General features: G+C 39.7%; 1 protein-coding gene across 1 annotated transcript in view; it reads right to left on the bottom strand.

Moving 5' to 3' along the window:
• The window catches only part of lcor (ligand dependent nuclear receptor corepressor), a 54,896-nt gene extending 37,707 nt beyond the window's left edge, over positions 1 to 17,189 (bottom strand). The window contains exon 1 of the mRNA XM_062976347.1: positions 17,039 to 17,189. Within this exon, the coding sequence (XP_062832417.1) occupies positions 17,039 to 17,135 (97 nt within the window). The 5' untranslated portion in view covers positions 17,136 to 17,189. The remainder of the gene's footprint in view (positions 1 to 17,038) is intronic.
• Between the last annotated feature and the right edge of the window lie 342 nt (positions 17,190 to 17,531).

Below are 17,531 nucleotides of genomic sequence, written 5' to 3'. Positions count from 1 at the left end.
TCTTGCTATCCCTCCATGCCTCTTTTTCCACCTGCCTGCCTGCCTTTCCTCTCTGTGTAATCAGGGTTTGGGGGGGGGGGGGGGGGGGCTACAGAACGGCTGGGGGAATGGATGGGAAGGCCATGGTGGCAGGGGGGAGAGGGCCCTCCTCCTGCCTCTTTCTATACTTGCCTGCTCTCTTACCCTCGCTGCCTTTTTTCCTGCCTGCCTGCTTATCATCAATTCTTGTAAATAGCAAAGGAAGGGGCCTTTCTATTCTCTTTGCAGAATGTCCCTCATGGGCGAAGGGGCTGGCTACTCTGTGAGTTTTGGGAGACACTTGGCTAGGGCACTTACTTTTACTCCTCCTGCCCCAAAAGAGACCTCACTTTCCACCCACTCATTGCGGCTTCCCTGCCCATCACCAAGTCATACTCCTAGACTCTTCTTCTGCTTCAAACAACGTTTTCCCTTGCGCCTCAGTTTTAGGAGAGAGGTAGGAAGGGTGAGTGAACCCCCTGAGGAAACACCTGGTGGTGGTGGCCCCTCATTTCCCTTCCCTGGCCCCTCATCATTCCCAAGAGTGTCCTGTAGATATCCATGGATTTTCCACTCGCAGGAGTCCTCCACCCTTAAACCCTGCAAATGGGGAGGGCTAACTGCATAACTCATTAGGTACACTGCAACATACACCAAACGAAAATTCCACAAAACATGTTCATTATATATCACACATGTGATTTAAAAATGAAGCTATTTTACATTCATTCTATATTGTTACAAAGATAAACCTGGAAATGTGGAAATATGCAGGTGCTGCCTAGATAAATCTCAGTAGCCAGGAGTTAGAGTAAATTTCAGTCCTTAGGGAACACAAAGCTTCAGCACTCAAGAGATATTCTTATTTTTATACATGTTGCAGATTTTTTGTGCTTCCATACTTGGATTTTTTACCTGTGTGTAAGCAGCTCTGCCAATCTAACCACAGTAACAGATAACCAGTTGTTCTTCTAGAGATAAAGATAACTATTCCCCTTATTGAAAGTACAGTAAACCATGCTAACTACGTATAACATTTTATAAAGCAATATGCTAAAGAATTTCACTGATATTTAACCTTTATAAATAACTCACAAAGTAAATCTGTATTATTAATACTATTATCATATTATGGCTGGAAGGTCAAGAATGAAAGAATACAGCTTGCCTCTTAGTAATTCCTGAAAGAGATGAGATTTGAATAAGGGACTTCCTAATTCGATGCTCTGTCTCTTAACTACGATAGTATCCCAGCCCTCTGCCGACATCATGTAATAACCATATACCTCAATGCAAGAACATAACTGACAAGGATGAACCAAATCTGCAGATGCTAGGTAATCATTGCTTCTACCTTCACATGAAGTGGTAATTGCTCTGGCAGTCTGTCTCTTAATCTTCTAAAGGATTTGGAGGGGGTGGGGAACATAAGAACAGCACATCCTTTGGCTTTATGTATTGTAAGCTTTAATCTACCTAATTGCAAATGCTTTCCTCTCACTTTCTCAAGCATATTCTCAAGAGTACAACATATATTTAATAGCGGTAGTATCCAACTAACAAAGTATTTTAGCAAGAAACATCAATTCCTTTGTCATGATCACACAAATAGCTGCATGGAATTTAAACCAATATCCCAGCACTTCCATTACTGGTTAGACTATGGAAATACATATGGTTTTAGCTTTGAATACATTTTTAACCAGTTTTACAAATTTTTACTTAATTTTTAATTAATACCATTGATGTTTAATTCAATTTTAATGTTTGTATATTTTTGGATTTTAAATTGTATTGAAATGTTTTTAATGTAAGCCACTTTGAGTCTCCTTTATGGAAGGAAAAAAGTGGAGAATAATAATAATAATAATAATAATAATAATAATAATAATACTTTATTTTTGTATCCCGCCACCATTTCCCTGAAGGGACTTGGGGCAGCTAACATGGGGCCAAGCCCAGAAAAAGACAAAGTATAAACAAGTTAAATCATAATAATAATAAGGCATAATGTTTAGATTTTAAAAAAACGAATAGTCTGGACAGCCTTGCAGACAATAGTAAAGATTGTCTTTTGAACAAAATTATTTTCTCCTTTTTAAAAAAAGTCTTACATTTAAATCAGTAATAAGACATCAAGGAATCTAAAGTAAAATGCAAGTCAAAGGTCTCTTCCTCTTTCATCACTATTTTGTCTAAGGTCCCCTTTCTGTAATCAGGATTAAAGCAAACTCTTGATGGAAATTTATGTATTTGTTACAATCTGAGAATGCCAGTACTTTTCATCTCACTTATTTTAATAAGCATCATTAAGAAAAGAAAACATAATTTCATTTCAAGAGAAAACAATGCAAGATTGGCCAGGGCAGCTCTGGGTCACCTTGAATCCATGGCAAAAAAAAACAAAACCATTAGTATTTCAAAAATTCAACATTTATCTTATTGTGGTATGTCAGTCAACCTTCTTAGCAAGATGTATTCAGACACGGTTTTGCCTAACTTTTCTCTTAGAATGAAAAAACATGAGTTGCTAAAGATCTTTCAGAGTCCCAACACTCAAACACACTGATTTTCATTTTTCCTCTTTTACATTACATTTTCTTAATTAAGGTCCATAAGATTTGGCCAGCCTTGCTAGCCAAAAATTGTCACCATCAGGTTGCTTTGTCCTATTGATTTGAAAAAGACAAGCAACCTGCTTAACAGCAAAAGATCTCCCCAATAGATCCTGAAGGACAGATAGAAAAGAACAGTGCTTATTTAGACTCTGTCAATCTATGTATGATAGAAAAAAACTTCCTCTGTGCCATCTTTCCCAGTTTACTTTGGTTTTAACCAAAGAGGATGATAACCTGCATAAATTCAGAGGCCACATACTTTCTCCAATGTGCTTTATAGTGCTGCACACCCCAAGCTACCACAATACTTCTCAATGTCTTCTATGCACAAAAGCCCCTCATAAAGAATATGCTGTTAAACAGGGAGAGGACATTCTGCTATATTTCCCCCCTAAAGAAGAACCCCCTGACAAAACTGAAAGTGAAAAAAGTCATATGTATGAAAGATGCCACCCCAGATCAAGGGGAGGTAACTCAGTAAATTGCCTCTTGTCCCCTAGTGGTTTGGGGTGGTATTGACCATTTTGGACGTCAGAATTGTTTGTAAAAATATGGGGATGGGGGGACACAAAGAAAACCTTAGCAAGGTAACTCTTTGCCCACCACTTTTTCCCCCACCGAAAAAAGGTCAGGTGTCTAGTGGCTAAAGAAGAGTTCTCAACTATATTTGCTGCAGAAAACAGAATTATTTATGTTTCTACTACTGCCAGGAGCACTGAACTATACTGTCACCAAGCTGAAGCTAAACACACATTCTTACCTTTCTTATATGAAAGAGAGGGTGGAGCAGGCATGAGTAAACTTTGGCCTTTCAGATGTTTTGGACTTCAACTCCCACAACTCCTAACAGCCAGTAGGCTGTCAGGAATTGTGTGAGTTAAAGAAAAAAACTCCTGGAGGGCCGAAGTTTGCCCGTGTCTGAGATGGAGCATGCTAACTACTGTAGCTGCTGCTCAGCTGTCAACTGAGATCACCTATGTCAAGCAACAGCTGAACTAGACTCTTCCCCATCTCTTTTTCCTGCTGGAAAGAGGTGCAAATGTAATGATTATCTGATGCTAGACGAGAGCCAAGAAGTCCCAGGAGCAAGAAAGAGCATTAAGATATGTCTGACTGGGCATTGTTGAGATACTCTAGAATCTACCTAGAAACAGTAAATAGTATAGACCATTTTTCCCACTTGCCTTAACAAAAGGGAAAGAAAAGGTAGAGGAAAAAAGAGTGTCACAATTCTAAGGGCTGTAAGGTGAGAGCGAATTAAAAGCTTATTTCATTTAAAGACTCAAAGTATCCCTCGATCCCCTGAACCATAATAACTACAAACCAGTTTCTAACCTTCCTTTTTTGGGCAAGGTATTTTAAAAAACAGTTGCCCTCCAATTCCAAGCAGTCTTGAATGACACACACTTCCTTGACCCATCTCAAACTGTCTTCAGACCAGAATATGGAGTTGAGGCTGCTATGGTCACCTTGACGGATGATCTGTCTTAACACTGACAGAAGGAATGTGTCCCTGTTAGTGCTTCTAGATTTCTCAGCAACGTTTGATACCATTGACCATGGTATCCTTCTGGAACGCCTAGAAGGGCTGGGAGTCAGAGGCACTGTATTGCAATGGTACCTCTCAGATTCAAGATAGTGGTGCTTGGAAATAGCTGCTTCTCAAAAAAGGACCTGCTATATGGCATCCTACAGGATGACATTCTATTCCCAATGTTTTTTAACATTTGCATGAAACCACTAGGAGAGAACATCTGGAGATATTGGGCGGGGTGTTATCAGTATGCTGATGATACTCAAATATATTTCTCTATGCCTCCAAAACAGCCTCAGATAAAGACAGTGTGTCCCCTCTTAAAAATGCCTGAAGGAGGCAATGGGCTGGATAAGGAAAAACAAATTGAAACTAAATCCAGATAAGAAAGAGGTGCTTGCCATCAAAGGTCCTAACTACGACCTCATCACATTGGCATTTAAATGGCCCCTTTTCCCTCTTTTGGACGGGGCCTGCTGAGTGCCATCAGATGACACTGTCCACATCAGGTCCCACCCCCATCCCTTCCTTCTGCTACTACAGAGAGAAAAATGTATTTTGGGTAGCTCTGATGAAGCTACCCACATTTTGTTGCCCTTTCTTCCATTTTATCTGAGAAAGGGAAGGGGCAACGCATGTTGCCACCCTTTCACCCATATGATGCACCTTCTCCCTTCCCCACCATGTGATGGGGAAAGAATGAAGGGTGTGTGAGGTGCCACAAGGCCCCAGAGACCATGTGAAGAAGTCCCTAGGGATGGAGATGTGTCAACCAGTTTTGGATGGGATTACATTCCCTTCGAAAGTCTGTATTCGCAGCTTGGGAGTGCTGCTAGATCAGTCACTCCAAATGTCAGCCCAGGTAGCTTTGACGGTCAAAAGTACGGCCAGGCGTGATTACTACCAGCTTCAGCTAATACGCTAGCTGTGCCCCTTCCAGAATCAGAGGATCTAAATACGGTGGTGCATGCATTGGTAAGCTCAATGCGCTGTACACTGGGTTATCTCTGTCAGAATTTAAGACTCAACTGAAGACCCATTTCTTCCAGCAGGCCTACCCAGTCAACTTTGAATCATGGGTTTTGAATTTACATTCTACTGCCACTATACGTTGCTTTGTGTACCCTGCATGTTTAGTGTATGTATTTATAATGGTGTGTTTTATCTATGAATTTTATTGCATGCATTTTATGTTCATGTTTTGATTTTGTTGTTAGGAGAGCAGCAATTACTATTATGATTGAACACCTGAAAGTTTAGTTAATCCACACAAATTATCCCTCAACTGACACATCTAGAACTTCCATTCCCTAGTGACGCCTAGGACATGTAGGAATGATTTTTTAAAAAATTAAAGAGAGCGAGGGTGGGTGGAAACAGTGGTCTGATAAGGACTGAGAGCACAGCAAAAAGTTTCAAATGTCTATGGAATGCCACAGCTTGTAAAGAGGGTAAAGAAATATCAAGTTAGAAGTAATACATTACATTCCCTGCTAGTTCTATAGCAATGCTTGCCCGCATCTCTCAGTATGGGATGAACTTTCATTCACGTTTTTCTCTAAAACCAATGAAACACACACAAATATCCCTCCATCAGTGCTATCAACAACCTTCAAGCTTTTGAAACAGAACATGTAAGGTTGCTCACAACAAACCAACTAGCCTGTTCCAAATGTAAACATGTACAACACAGTACACAGTTAGTCTCATTGTGAACAGAAACTACACACATACCACTACATGGTAAATATAATTACAGCATTTTTAACCAAATGCCATTTGATTTCTGTTTTAGGGATTAAGTTTGATTTTGGCTGCTGTCAGTCAACATGATATAGAGTTTGAGGATTGGACTATGATTCTAGAGACCAGAGTTCAAATCCCTGCTTGGCCATGAAAAGCCACTGTGACCTTCAGCAATTCTTAGCCTTGCCTAATATGAAATGACTTCAACCAATTGTGCTAACAGTTGGTTTAAGAACCATCACCAGCTGGAAAAAATTGATCTGGTGCACTGGCAATCAAAAAGTCAAGAGCAATCAGAGTAACAAACATAAGCCACTGTCTATGGAGATAAAATTTTACTCCACTCAAGATCTAATCCCCATGGTGCATTCTGTATGCTAACTGCATGTCTAACAAAAGACAAAAGTATATCCTGGGAGACTGAATTGGATCACTCTGTATTCTTTCAAGTCCAAAAATAGTTTGTTATAATGTCCACCATCAGTGATTGTAAGCAGACAGTAAATGTAACACAAAGTTTACTAATTCATTACATACACACAGAAACATACATACAGACCTGCAAAAAAGGAAAGCAGTGAGGGAGGAGAGAACTGGAAGTAATTTCCCTCCTGTTGCAAAGCCCTTACAGGCACAAGAAAACCTGAAAAGAAGAATCAAATACGGTAACTAGATAATGCTTATAAAATATTTTGATCCCCGTATACTGTTTATTTATAAAACTAGTTAACATGTGGAGAACCTTAACTCCAAACATGCTTCTCTTCCAACTTTGCCTCTGTTCTTGTTCCATGTCACCTCCTTTCCCTAATCTGATGATGGTGATAGATAGATAGACAGATAGATAGATAGACAGACAGACAGACAGACAGACAGACAGAATCATATCGGGGAAAGGAGGTGAAGTAGAACAAAATCAGGAATAGACAAATTGCATGGAACAAACTCACTTCTTAAGTTCAGCAGAAAATGTTAGCTCTACCTTAACTAAAAGGATACAGTGATCAAAGAAGAAGATGCCAACTACTTCAACCACAAAAATCAAAAAAGACTGTCTAACAGAGTTCATAGTAAATCCACAAATCAATCATTGTAGTTTGACTCAAAAGTGAGAGAACAAGGGATACACTGTTGCTCAGAATAGACAAATGTATAAAAGATCTCAGCCAACACTTTAAAATGAATCACAAGAAAATGGAGGATCTTTCATATCCTAGTACATTCTATGCCTACAGTACTTTTAAAATACATTTCTCCATTCTAGGCCTCATTCCAAAAGTTTATTTCTTTTTTTTCTGGTTTCCCAACTCAGTGCTATCCCTTCCTATTTTTGTAAATTTCTGCAACTAAGCTGCTCTAACCTCTTTTCCATATATCTCTTTTTTCTTCCGTTATAACCTCTGCTATTTTCAACCAATGTTCAAATATGTTGCAGCTTTTTTCAATCCCTTCTACCACATTTCACCTTATAAACTAAATAGTTTAACTAAACATTTCTAATTCAACCTCCCACTGGCCTATCTGAATTTATGGTCTAAAAGTGAATTACTCTTATGATATATGACATTCCGGGTTTAAAACTCAAGTGTATCCTGGTCAAAGATTTTGGGAAGAGAATTATACATTTTGGGGAGAAAAACCAAAGCTCAGTGGGATATTATGCAAAGAACTGTGTTCAATCATTGGCATCTCTAGCTGAAAGGTAACAAGCAACAGTGCTCAAAAACATCTTTGTGTTTTATTTTGAAAAATCATTATTAACAAGCTACATGAACCAATGATGAGACACTAACCACCTCATCAGAAAGCCCTACAGAAGTGTCCCACTTCATTGGGCTCCCACAAGGAAAGGAGGAGCTGCGGGGTAAATCTGTCACCCTGCGCACAGCTCCCTCTCAGCAATGCTTTCCCCATCACATGTAGAAAGCATTGCAGTCATGGGGAGGTCCCATGCTGGCCCCATTGGAGCCAGCACAACAGGAGAAGCAGGGCCTATGCCAGAAGTCATTGTGTGATGTCCAGTGCAGGTCCTCGCCCCAGACAGGGTGAAAGCATCCTAGGATGCTTATTTCACACAGTCTGATGAGGTGATAAGTCAAGGTCATAAGTCAAGCTCGTAAGTATATAACTATCTACAGATAAACAGCCAAGTGGCAAAAAGTACAGCAGCCCCTCCCTGTCTCACCAGCCTATCCTAACAGCTTCATCATTTGACTGAATTGCATCCCCCCTATTCCTATCAACATGCTTAAAGTTTTTTTAGTCTGAGCTCTGTGTAGCTTTCTGCATAGTCACTTTTGCTTTCACTTCAGACTGTTAAGAATATAGACAACTATCGGGCAAACAGAAACAAGAAGTCAAACCCTAGCAAATAATTGGCAGAGTTGAATTTACTATATCCGAAAAAAATGGAGCAGTCTAATCATTTACCTCTCCTTCCAGAAAATATCTGCATTTACAGCAATGTAAACTATCTATAAAATCATATTTTTAAGCAAGTTACAGCTTTCCTATTCAAGAAGAGGATATTCAATTTTGGATTACATGGCTATTTTTAAACCAAATGCAAATAACAGAAAGCAGTGTATTATGTTAAAGTTTTATATACTGAATCTCAATAGATTTAAATAATTTCAGCTAATATTTCATTTTTCCTACAGTCATCTAACACATTTTAGATACTATAACCACATCTTCTTTTGAAAACCCAGTAACTAAAAGCAGAAAACTAAGTACACTTGGAATGATTTTAATTAAAAATACTGAATTTCTCTAACTTCACTCAATAATGGGAATAGACACTAGTCAGTGCTTCCAAGAATCTATCATATCTTAATTAATTAGGAGTCCAGCTTTTGGCACACATTTTGAACATCCCAGCCAAACTTTACAGAAGCACTATAAAATTGGTTTCTCCACTGCTGGCATTTCACGTTTATAGAGTGCCATGGTAGCCAACTGTAGCCAAATCCCCAATGTACAAATAGTTACTGGCAACATAATAAAGGAAGGAAAATAGTTTAAGTATACTAACATCCTAGTCTTGGGGCATCCAGTCAAGCTACGCAAAGAGATGTTTTTGTCCCTTGCATACTCCCAAATGTGGAAGTAGGATCAGAAACTGGATCTGGAAGAAAGGGTAAACAGCATGTTAGTTAAAGTCACAGATGGCACTACATTGGGTAATGCTGCAAACATTAGCAGGAACAAGGGTATAAATGGATTTAGAAAAAAAGGAAAATGAACCATACTTCAGGAAGGTGACAATAACGTACAATAAAATTCCAACACATAGTAAAAACGCTCAAACAGAAAAGGAGTGGTAATGGATGAAATGTGGATAAAGAGGACTCCAAGAATCCAAGATAAAGAAAAAACTATGTAGAAGATTGTAAAGCCTTAGAGTCACAGTAATATACTTGTTTTACTGTACTAAGCAAAACTTCCCAGAACAGGTAGGTTATTAGACTACCAATCATATTTCATTCACTCTTACAGAACATCTACATAGCACAAAAAAGTTTGTCTGAGAAACAGCTCACACGAGGCTACAGTATTGAAGACACCAAAATTAAAACCTGTAGGTCTACTCTAGGTAAGACTAACACTGGATTTAGTCTTTAGTTTTCCCTGAGTAAGTTCTTTAAGACTTAGTTTCAACAGTAAATAATTTTTCTGCACTTTTGTTGTGTAATGCTAGTTAGAATACATCCCAGTACATAGGAGCTTAAGAAGCATGACTCTGGCTTCAACTTATGAGCTTTCAATACAGGAAAACAAATTAGAAAGGAGAGAAACTATTATAAGGATCACTCTGCAAAGATATTATACAAGAAGATGTAATTAGGAAAAATCTGAAATATAGTCGTGATGAAGAGAAAGACTTAGAAGTGATAAGGGAAGATGACATAAAGAAAATGAGAAGATAAAAGGAAATTAGGAGTGAAGGGAACATAAAAAGTGGCAAAGAAACGCCTTTAGAAACATAATTAGGAAATGCATTTGTCCTGTTAATTGCCCCTATGCATTTTGTTTAAAGAACAAAAGGGGCACTGGATATTAACGTTTGTATTTTTCTACCTAGATCTCTGATCAGATGACAGAAGCCAACGAGATAGGGTTCTTGGCCAGAGTAACAAATTAAGTTCAGTAAAATGCAGCTTAACTCACTCACTATGATAAATCTAATATATTAATGAGCAATGTATCTGCACAAATGATCCAAGATAAATGTAAACATTGGAAAAAAGAACTGGCTTTCTAATGATCAGAAAAGAGAAGATCCACACAAACTTCTTTCCCATTCCAGTTTCTTCCTCCCTACATAGATTTTTACCACACAAATATACATGACCCTATTAATAAGAATGAAGATAATTCTGAAAGTGTATGTAACAAAAACATTATTTTAGCCAGGCTCTAGAATTTGGTCTAGAAGCTATGATTATCCTATGCCACAAACATTTTAACTAATCTGAATGCCACCACACAATGAGATGGTGTATCTTTTTTTTTCTCAGCCAAAGAAAATTAAGATAAGCATGTAATCCGACAGTGACATTTTGTGTAAAGTTATGTTTCTTAGAATTTAACATCCACTGAACACTACAACACACATGAAAACCAACTATGCATTCTTCTACATCCTATTACATTCCATCCCACAATTATGCAAATGTGATTTCTATCTTGAGACCTGGATATCACTCTGTACTGCATCTGAAGGAGTGGGTTTATATCCACAAAAGCTTATGCTAAAATAAAAAAACAGTCTTAAAGTCCTTATTTTTTTCCTCTTTCCCCATTCCTCTTTTTTATTTACTCAGTAAAAGGTGGATCATTTTCAATGTTCAAACATGCAGTTCAGCACACACCACCAGGCAAACATTTGAGCAACAAAAACCTCTCTAAACCATTTAAAAATTCTTATCTATTTTTAGTACATGTTTGAAACTATATTCTGCAGAAGTTCCAAAAAAGAGCTTTACTTCACTATTAGCCATAGAACACTATGCATAATAAATTTAAAATGTTAACATATCTACGCATGCAACTTACCCAAATCATCTTAGATATGAGGGCAGCTTTACAGAAGATATTTTGTGTACAAGTTCCAATTGCTGAGCAGAACATGCATACATATATGAAAGGCACACATATATAAATTGCAAGTTTTCTATTTAAAGCACATACAAGGTAGAGCATCTTTTCCCCAGAAACCATGTTTTGTATTTTAAAGGGAAAGGTATCTTAGCACATATGTGCATCCTTTCTAACTGACTCAATGAGAATATATTTTATTCATATAGCTGAGAATACTACAGTATAATGAAAATGGTGTTTCCATGATTTGTAGCTGCAGTCACCAACATTTTGGAAAAATGTACTCTGCATTTTGTGAAATATCTATTTAACATTCCTCACTGCTTTGCAAAGCCCTGGATTATCTGCATAGATTGCACTGAGCTATCAAAAATACCTCAAATACTTCATGAAAGAATCCTCAATTTAAGATTTTTTAAAAATGAGCATGGCCTCTTTGTTTTTGGAGAAGACAGGTGTCAGCACTCAGGCATATTTTAGCTATCAGGATATTCAAGGTGTGTAAGTGTGGACATCAATCACTTATATGGATCTAATGTTTTAATTTTTGTGCAACGCCTAGGATTTAAAAATGATAAATGTACAAAAAAATTATCTGCATGCATACAATGATATGAAGCTTGATTTTGTAATCTATGTCACAATCTACACAAGTCTAACGAGTTATTATTTCTAAAGAATTATTGTGATTTAAGAAGCCTTCAGATTCCATTTACCAAGATGTGTATGCATATAGGACCAAAGGTACTACACACTGGGCAATTGACAGCCAACAATGTATTCAATACAATGCGCTCTAATGATACAGAAGAAAATTGCCACCTTCATACTCTGTATGTGGACGTATCTTTCTGAATTGCTTTTATCACTGCCAAGAGCAACAATAAAGCAGAATTTTGCATTATAACAATAAAGCCATAGACTTTTTTATATCAGAAAGTTCCAATTCTAGACAAGAGACTTCTATATGCAACTTAACTTGATATTTCTTTTAAATGTTCCTCATCAAATTGATGAGAACCATATCAACTTCTTAAATAAGTCAAACTTCAAAAATATATGAACGGAATTCAAAAATGTAATTTAGAATTATTATATCAGTTTGCCATTTCCCCTACTAAACATATTATGGCACAAAAACAAGGAATCAAGTAAATCTAGAGGCATCCGTTAACATGACATTTTATTACAATGTATTATGGGCACAGATATTTGATAAGAAGCAAAATGATTTTATTTCAAAATTTTATAGTCTTGACATGTCAGCACCTAATCCTGATTTTGACAGCATATACTTGCTTCTATCTTCTGAGTATTGTACTAAAGAGTTCTCTTAACTAAGTCAACTTGATAGTATAACTAGCAAAAGCCTCATTTGGGTTTTAATACCTGCAGATGAAGTTTAGCAAGGTAACCTACTGGTATTTTACCAAAAGAACTGAACTGAGTCATTTGACAACCCATATTCAGCTAAACAAACAAAAGAGATATTGTTGAGCATCTGCTTCCATCATCAAATAATTTCATTACAAAATGGCCTTAGAACATAAAGTTTGACGTTGTGATCCGATAGTATTATTCTAACCAAGAATGTCAACACTGATAGAATTACAATCTTCTTCTGTTTCCCCATATGTTTGCCATATACTGAGTCAGACCAATACAACCATCCACATATACATAACAAAACAGTACTAGAACCTGCCTGGCAGTCCTAGTAGAATCTAGTTTCTGAAACCGCAGGCATTTTTTCCATTACCATTTCACTACATTTTAAATCAAAAGAAAACCACTAATACAAAGACTTCATCTCTGCAGGGGGGGAAGAATCATGGAAAAACAAAGCCAACAATTTATTATACCATTTATGCAATTTATGGATATTATGCACGAAGCAAACACTACACAGAGACCTCATAAAACAGATCAATTTGGAGTTCAAACTGTTACGTTATCAAGATAAAATACTACCAACACTATTATACTTTGAACCTTCTAAAATGTTTTTGTACTTTACCTCCAAAAATAATCTGGATGACTAGGTGATTAACCTTCACAGTTTAGTAATTTCCTCATATCTTATGTTTACACAAAAGGAGAAGTGCACCTAAACAGAAACTGGGGCTCAAAAGAGAATGAGAGGGCAAGAGTAAAGCAGCAAAAGATAAAGCCCCTAGATAACATGTGTAACCCCTCAATCTGTAGCATTTATGGTTGCTTAAACTCGTACAAGAAGTACTGTACTTTCACACAGTATTTTTTTCACTTTGTGAACATATTTAGCATTCCTGCCCAAGCTTCTGAGTAAAACATCAGAAGCAACATTCCATGCAAATCACAACATTTCAAATAGCAAAAATGAAATACACACTAAAACTAACATAAATAGCAACCTATGATATATTTGTAATGACAATAAATACTTTAAGGAATGTTAGCCTTTCTGTAAATTCACTGTACATTAATTGTGTACATTAACACAATTTAAAGTCCAAAATCAGAACTAGGTGCAAGTATAATTCTGTATTTCCTTCCAAGAGGCAGAGACAATCAGTATAAACCCCCAGAGGTAAACTCATAGCAGCTGATCCAAATCAAACCTAACTATAGATATCTCAAGACATATTTTAACGCATTCTTTCTTGCAATATTTACCAAAAGCAAACAGGAGGCCTATATTCTTAATGAGGAAGTATCACTAAACAATAATCTTGATAGAAACAACCATGCCATTCAGATGTCAGTACAGTTACAGTGGGATTTCGAAAGCCCTGGACTACTTTTGATACAGACAAACAAAGATGAAAATGTACTGAACATTGCCTAATATATCAGTTCTTTAAAAAATCAAATGTGCCATATTTTACAGAAACAATGGCAAATATTTTGTCTTTAAACACTGGTTTAGAAAAAAGAAAACACCTGAGAATAATAAATACCACATGCTTATGTGAAGAAATTGCTAGCCACAGTAAGCAAAAAGGATGCTTTCCAAGCAAAGGTTTAGGGTTACATTGAAATGAATAAACTGGGGAACAGAATTTGAGAGTGACCTGTAAAATTACAGTGAAAACAATCTGTGAACCTTCAGTTGCTATAAAGAAACTGAGCTTAAAATTATCTGCTTCTACTACCCTTGCCTTTACACTAATATCTACTATCTCTATTCTTTTAAGAAGGTTGCAATTCTAGACACATACCTAATTGAGGGGAAAAGATCCCAAAGACTACAGGATTACTTCCCAGTAAGCATGCATAAGACTGTACTGTGGAGTTAGCAACATGAAATAAACCACAGGATGTGTGTGTGTGTGTGTTCTCTTGTCATGCAAGGTAAAGGCATTACTGTCCCCAAGGATGAAAGAGAAAGGATACTGGATTTTATAAAAATCACTTAGAATGTAAGACTATACACATTTACCTTAAAGTAAGTTCTACTGAGCCCATCATGGCTCCATTAAGTCATGAATAGATTCACAGTTAAATTGACAGCAGTTTTTTCAACATTAAAAGGCACCATTACCATAGAGAACATACCTCCCCTCCCTAACCTTGCAGAATTTCCCACCTGCATCCATGTTGTACAAATGGGGAGTTAATTGTAAGTTATTCTTGTGGGAAGCCTTCATAATTAAAAGGGTTCAGAAAATATGAATATGTGTTGTCGAAGGCTTTCATGGCTGGAATCACTGGGGTGCTGTGAGTTTTCTGGGCTGTATGGCCATGTTCCAGAAGCATTCTCTCCTGATGTTTCACCCACATCTATGGCAGGCATCCTCAGAGGCCGTGAGATCTGTTGGATCTGTTGGGGTTTATCAATCCGTGGTAAGTCCAGGTTGGGAGAACTTGTCTGTTTGAGGCAAGTGTGAATGTTGCAAATGGAGAGTTTGATTAGCATTTAATGGCCTTGCAGATTCAAAGCCTAGCTGCTTCTTGCCTGAGGGAATCCTTTGTTGTGAGGTGTTAGCTGGTCCTGATTGTTTCTTGTCTAGAATTTCCCCATTTTCCAACCTGGACTTTCCACAAATATATAAACCCCACTTGCCTAGTTTCCAACAGACCTCAAAACCTCTGAGGATGCCTGCCATAGATGTGAGTGAAATGTCAGGAAAGAATGCTTCTGGAACATGGCCATACAGCCCGGAAAACTCAAAGCAACCCAATATGAATATGTTCTTGTCATGAAGGCTGACCATGAATATGCTATATCAAGGGTGTCAAATTCATTTTCTGGAGGGCCACATCAGCTTTATGGTTGCCTTCCAGGAGCAGTCTGTAACTGTAAGACTGTCACCTGAATTTAGTGATAGCTGCTCAGCATCTGGGTAAGGACCCCTGCTGCTATTCCTTTCCACTCATGTACATAAATGTGGAAGGGTTTGGTCATATTTGGCAAACCTAGGGCGGGAGCAGTAATCAGGGCTCTCTTTCTGGCGTCAAAGTCTGATTTGCAACCAGTAGTCCATGATAAGTGATCATCTGATCCCCCACAGACCTCATATAAAGGGTTCGCCAACAAGACTGTATAAATGTAAGCATGTTGCCCTGACATTGAAAGTATAGCGGACCACATGAAATGGTGTGGCGGACCAGATTCGCCCCGGGGGGCTTGCGTTTGACACATGAGACCTATAAAAATGGTAAAGGTTTTCCCCTGACATGTCCAACTCTGGGGGTTGGAGCTCATCTCCATTTCTAAGCCGAAGAGCCGGCTTTGTCTGTAGACACCTCCTAGGTCATGTGGCTAGAATGATTGCATGGAGTGCCATTACTTTCTGATCTACTCACATGTGCATGTTTTCGAACTGCTAGGTTGGCAGAAGCTGGGGCTAACAATGAGAGCTCACCTCGCTCTCCAGATTCTGACTTATATTGCATGCATGATCTTTTGACCCCATCCCTATATATTCAACTTAGGGCTCTTCCACACAGTCCTAGATTCCACAATATCAAGGCAGAAAATCCCACAATATCTGCTTTGAACTGGGTTATCTGAGTCCACACTCAGATAATGTGGGATTTTCTGCCTTGATATTCTGGGATATAGGGCTGCATGCAAGGGCCCTGGAAGGGGCCTGAGATAACCCAGTTCAATCGTAGATTATCTGCCTTGATTTTCTGGAGGCCCTGCCACGCAGCCATATAACCTAGAACATCAAGAAAAAAAGTCCCACAATATATGCTTTTGAACTGGGTGATCTGAATGCACACTGCCATATATTCCAGTTCAAAGCAGATATTCTGGGTTATATGCCTGTGTGGAAGGGTCCTGGGGTTATATGGCTGTGTGGAAGGGGTCTAAGGGATAGAGGGGACAGGACTGGGAGAACGAGCTCAGGCTGAGAAAAGGAAAGCGAGCAAGGAGCAAATGAATGGGCGTCCGAGGATGAAGATGAGGTTCGCTAAAGAAGAAGGCAAGATGAGAGGGGCGTGGTCACCTCCCGAACAATCCGACCCTCCATCCAACCATCATTCCATTCAAGGGTAACTTTCCCAACCGGCCTCGGGCGGTCTCTTTCACTGGAGGGGCGGGCGTACCAGGACAGGGGCTAACCTCAACCACACGACTCGGCTGCTTCTTCCCTTGACCCAATCCGGCGGAGGAGGCCGGACTCACACCCCCCTTCCCAGAAACAAAGAGACCTCTTCCTCTCTCTTCCTCACACGAAAGAGAATGAGAGAGACTAGGCCGGAGTGGGCGGGGCCGAGCGTAGGCCGTGAAGCGCGAGGCAGAGGAGGGGGGAGGGAGAGTGAGAGAGGAGGCGCGCGCGCTGAAAGGCTAAGCCGCGCGGGAGGGGGTGAGGGGAGGGGGAGTTGAGAGCGCGTGCGAGTGCGCGCGCGGGACAGTTGGCCGGCAACGGAACGGCCGAAAAGATCACTAGGGAGAGAAGGTGGGGGAGGGGCGCGGCTGTGTGGTGAAAGGGGGAAGGAAGGAAGGCAGGAAGGGAGGGAGGGGCGGGTCACTCAGGACTCCAGGCTCGGCTCTTCTCGGCTTCCCTCCCCCCCTTCGGTCCCTCACCCACACAGCGCAGCAGCCGGTGTCGCCACGAGTCAAGCTGGTGGCGGAAGCCGCGCCTCTCGATGGAGCACTCCTGCCGCCCGCACGGACTCGCCATCTTCTGGAGGAGGGGCCCTGAGCCGCCGCCGCTGCCGCTGCCGCCAGCACGCTTGCCGTTTGCGTCACGCAGACGTCAGCACGCACGGGCCATGCGGGGGAGGGGGACCAGGAGGAAGGAAGGAAGGAAGGAAGGAGAGATTTGGGTGCCATGGCAACCGGCGCTGGGTGAAGGACGGGAGCCTCTTCGGTGGGCAGAGGCGGCCTCGCGCCATCTCTGCTGCAGTTGGCCGACGCTGCTGCTGCTGCTACTCGCGCTCTCCCCCCCTCCCACCCCCGGATGTTACAAGGGAGCACGAAGACTGTGGGCTCACTGTGAAGGCATTTAAAATGGGCATGGAGAAGATGAAGGCCGCACCAAGTTCAGGTGCCCAAAGAAACAGCTGTAGGATTGTGT

This window comes from Anolis carolinensis, chromosome 3 (assembly GCF_035594765.1).
Source record: "Anolis carolinensis isolate JA03-04 chromosome 3, rAnoCar3.1.pri, whole genome shotgun sequence".
In the NCBI taxonomy this organism is placed as follows: domain Eukaryota; kingdom Metazoa; phylum Chordata; class Lepidosauria; order Squamata; family Dactyloidae; genus Anolis; species Anolis carolinensis.
The sequence above is the reverse complement of the archived record's forward strand: the minus strand, read 5'-3'. Positions and strand labels throughout refer to the sequence as shown.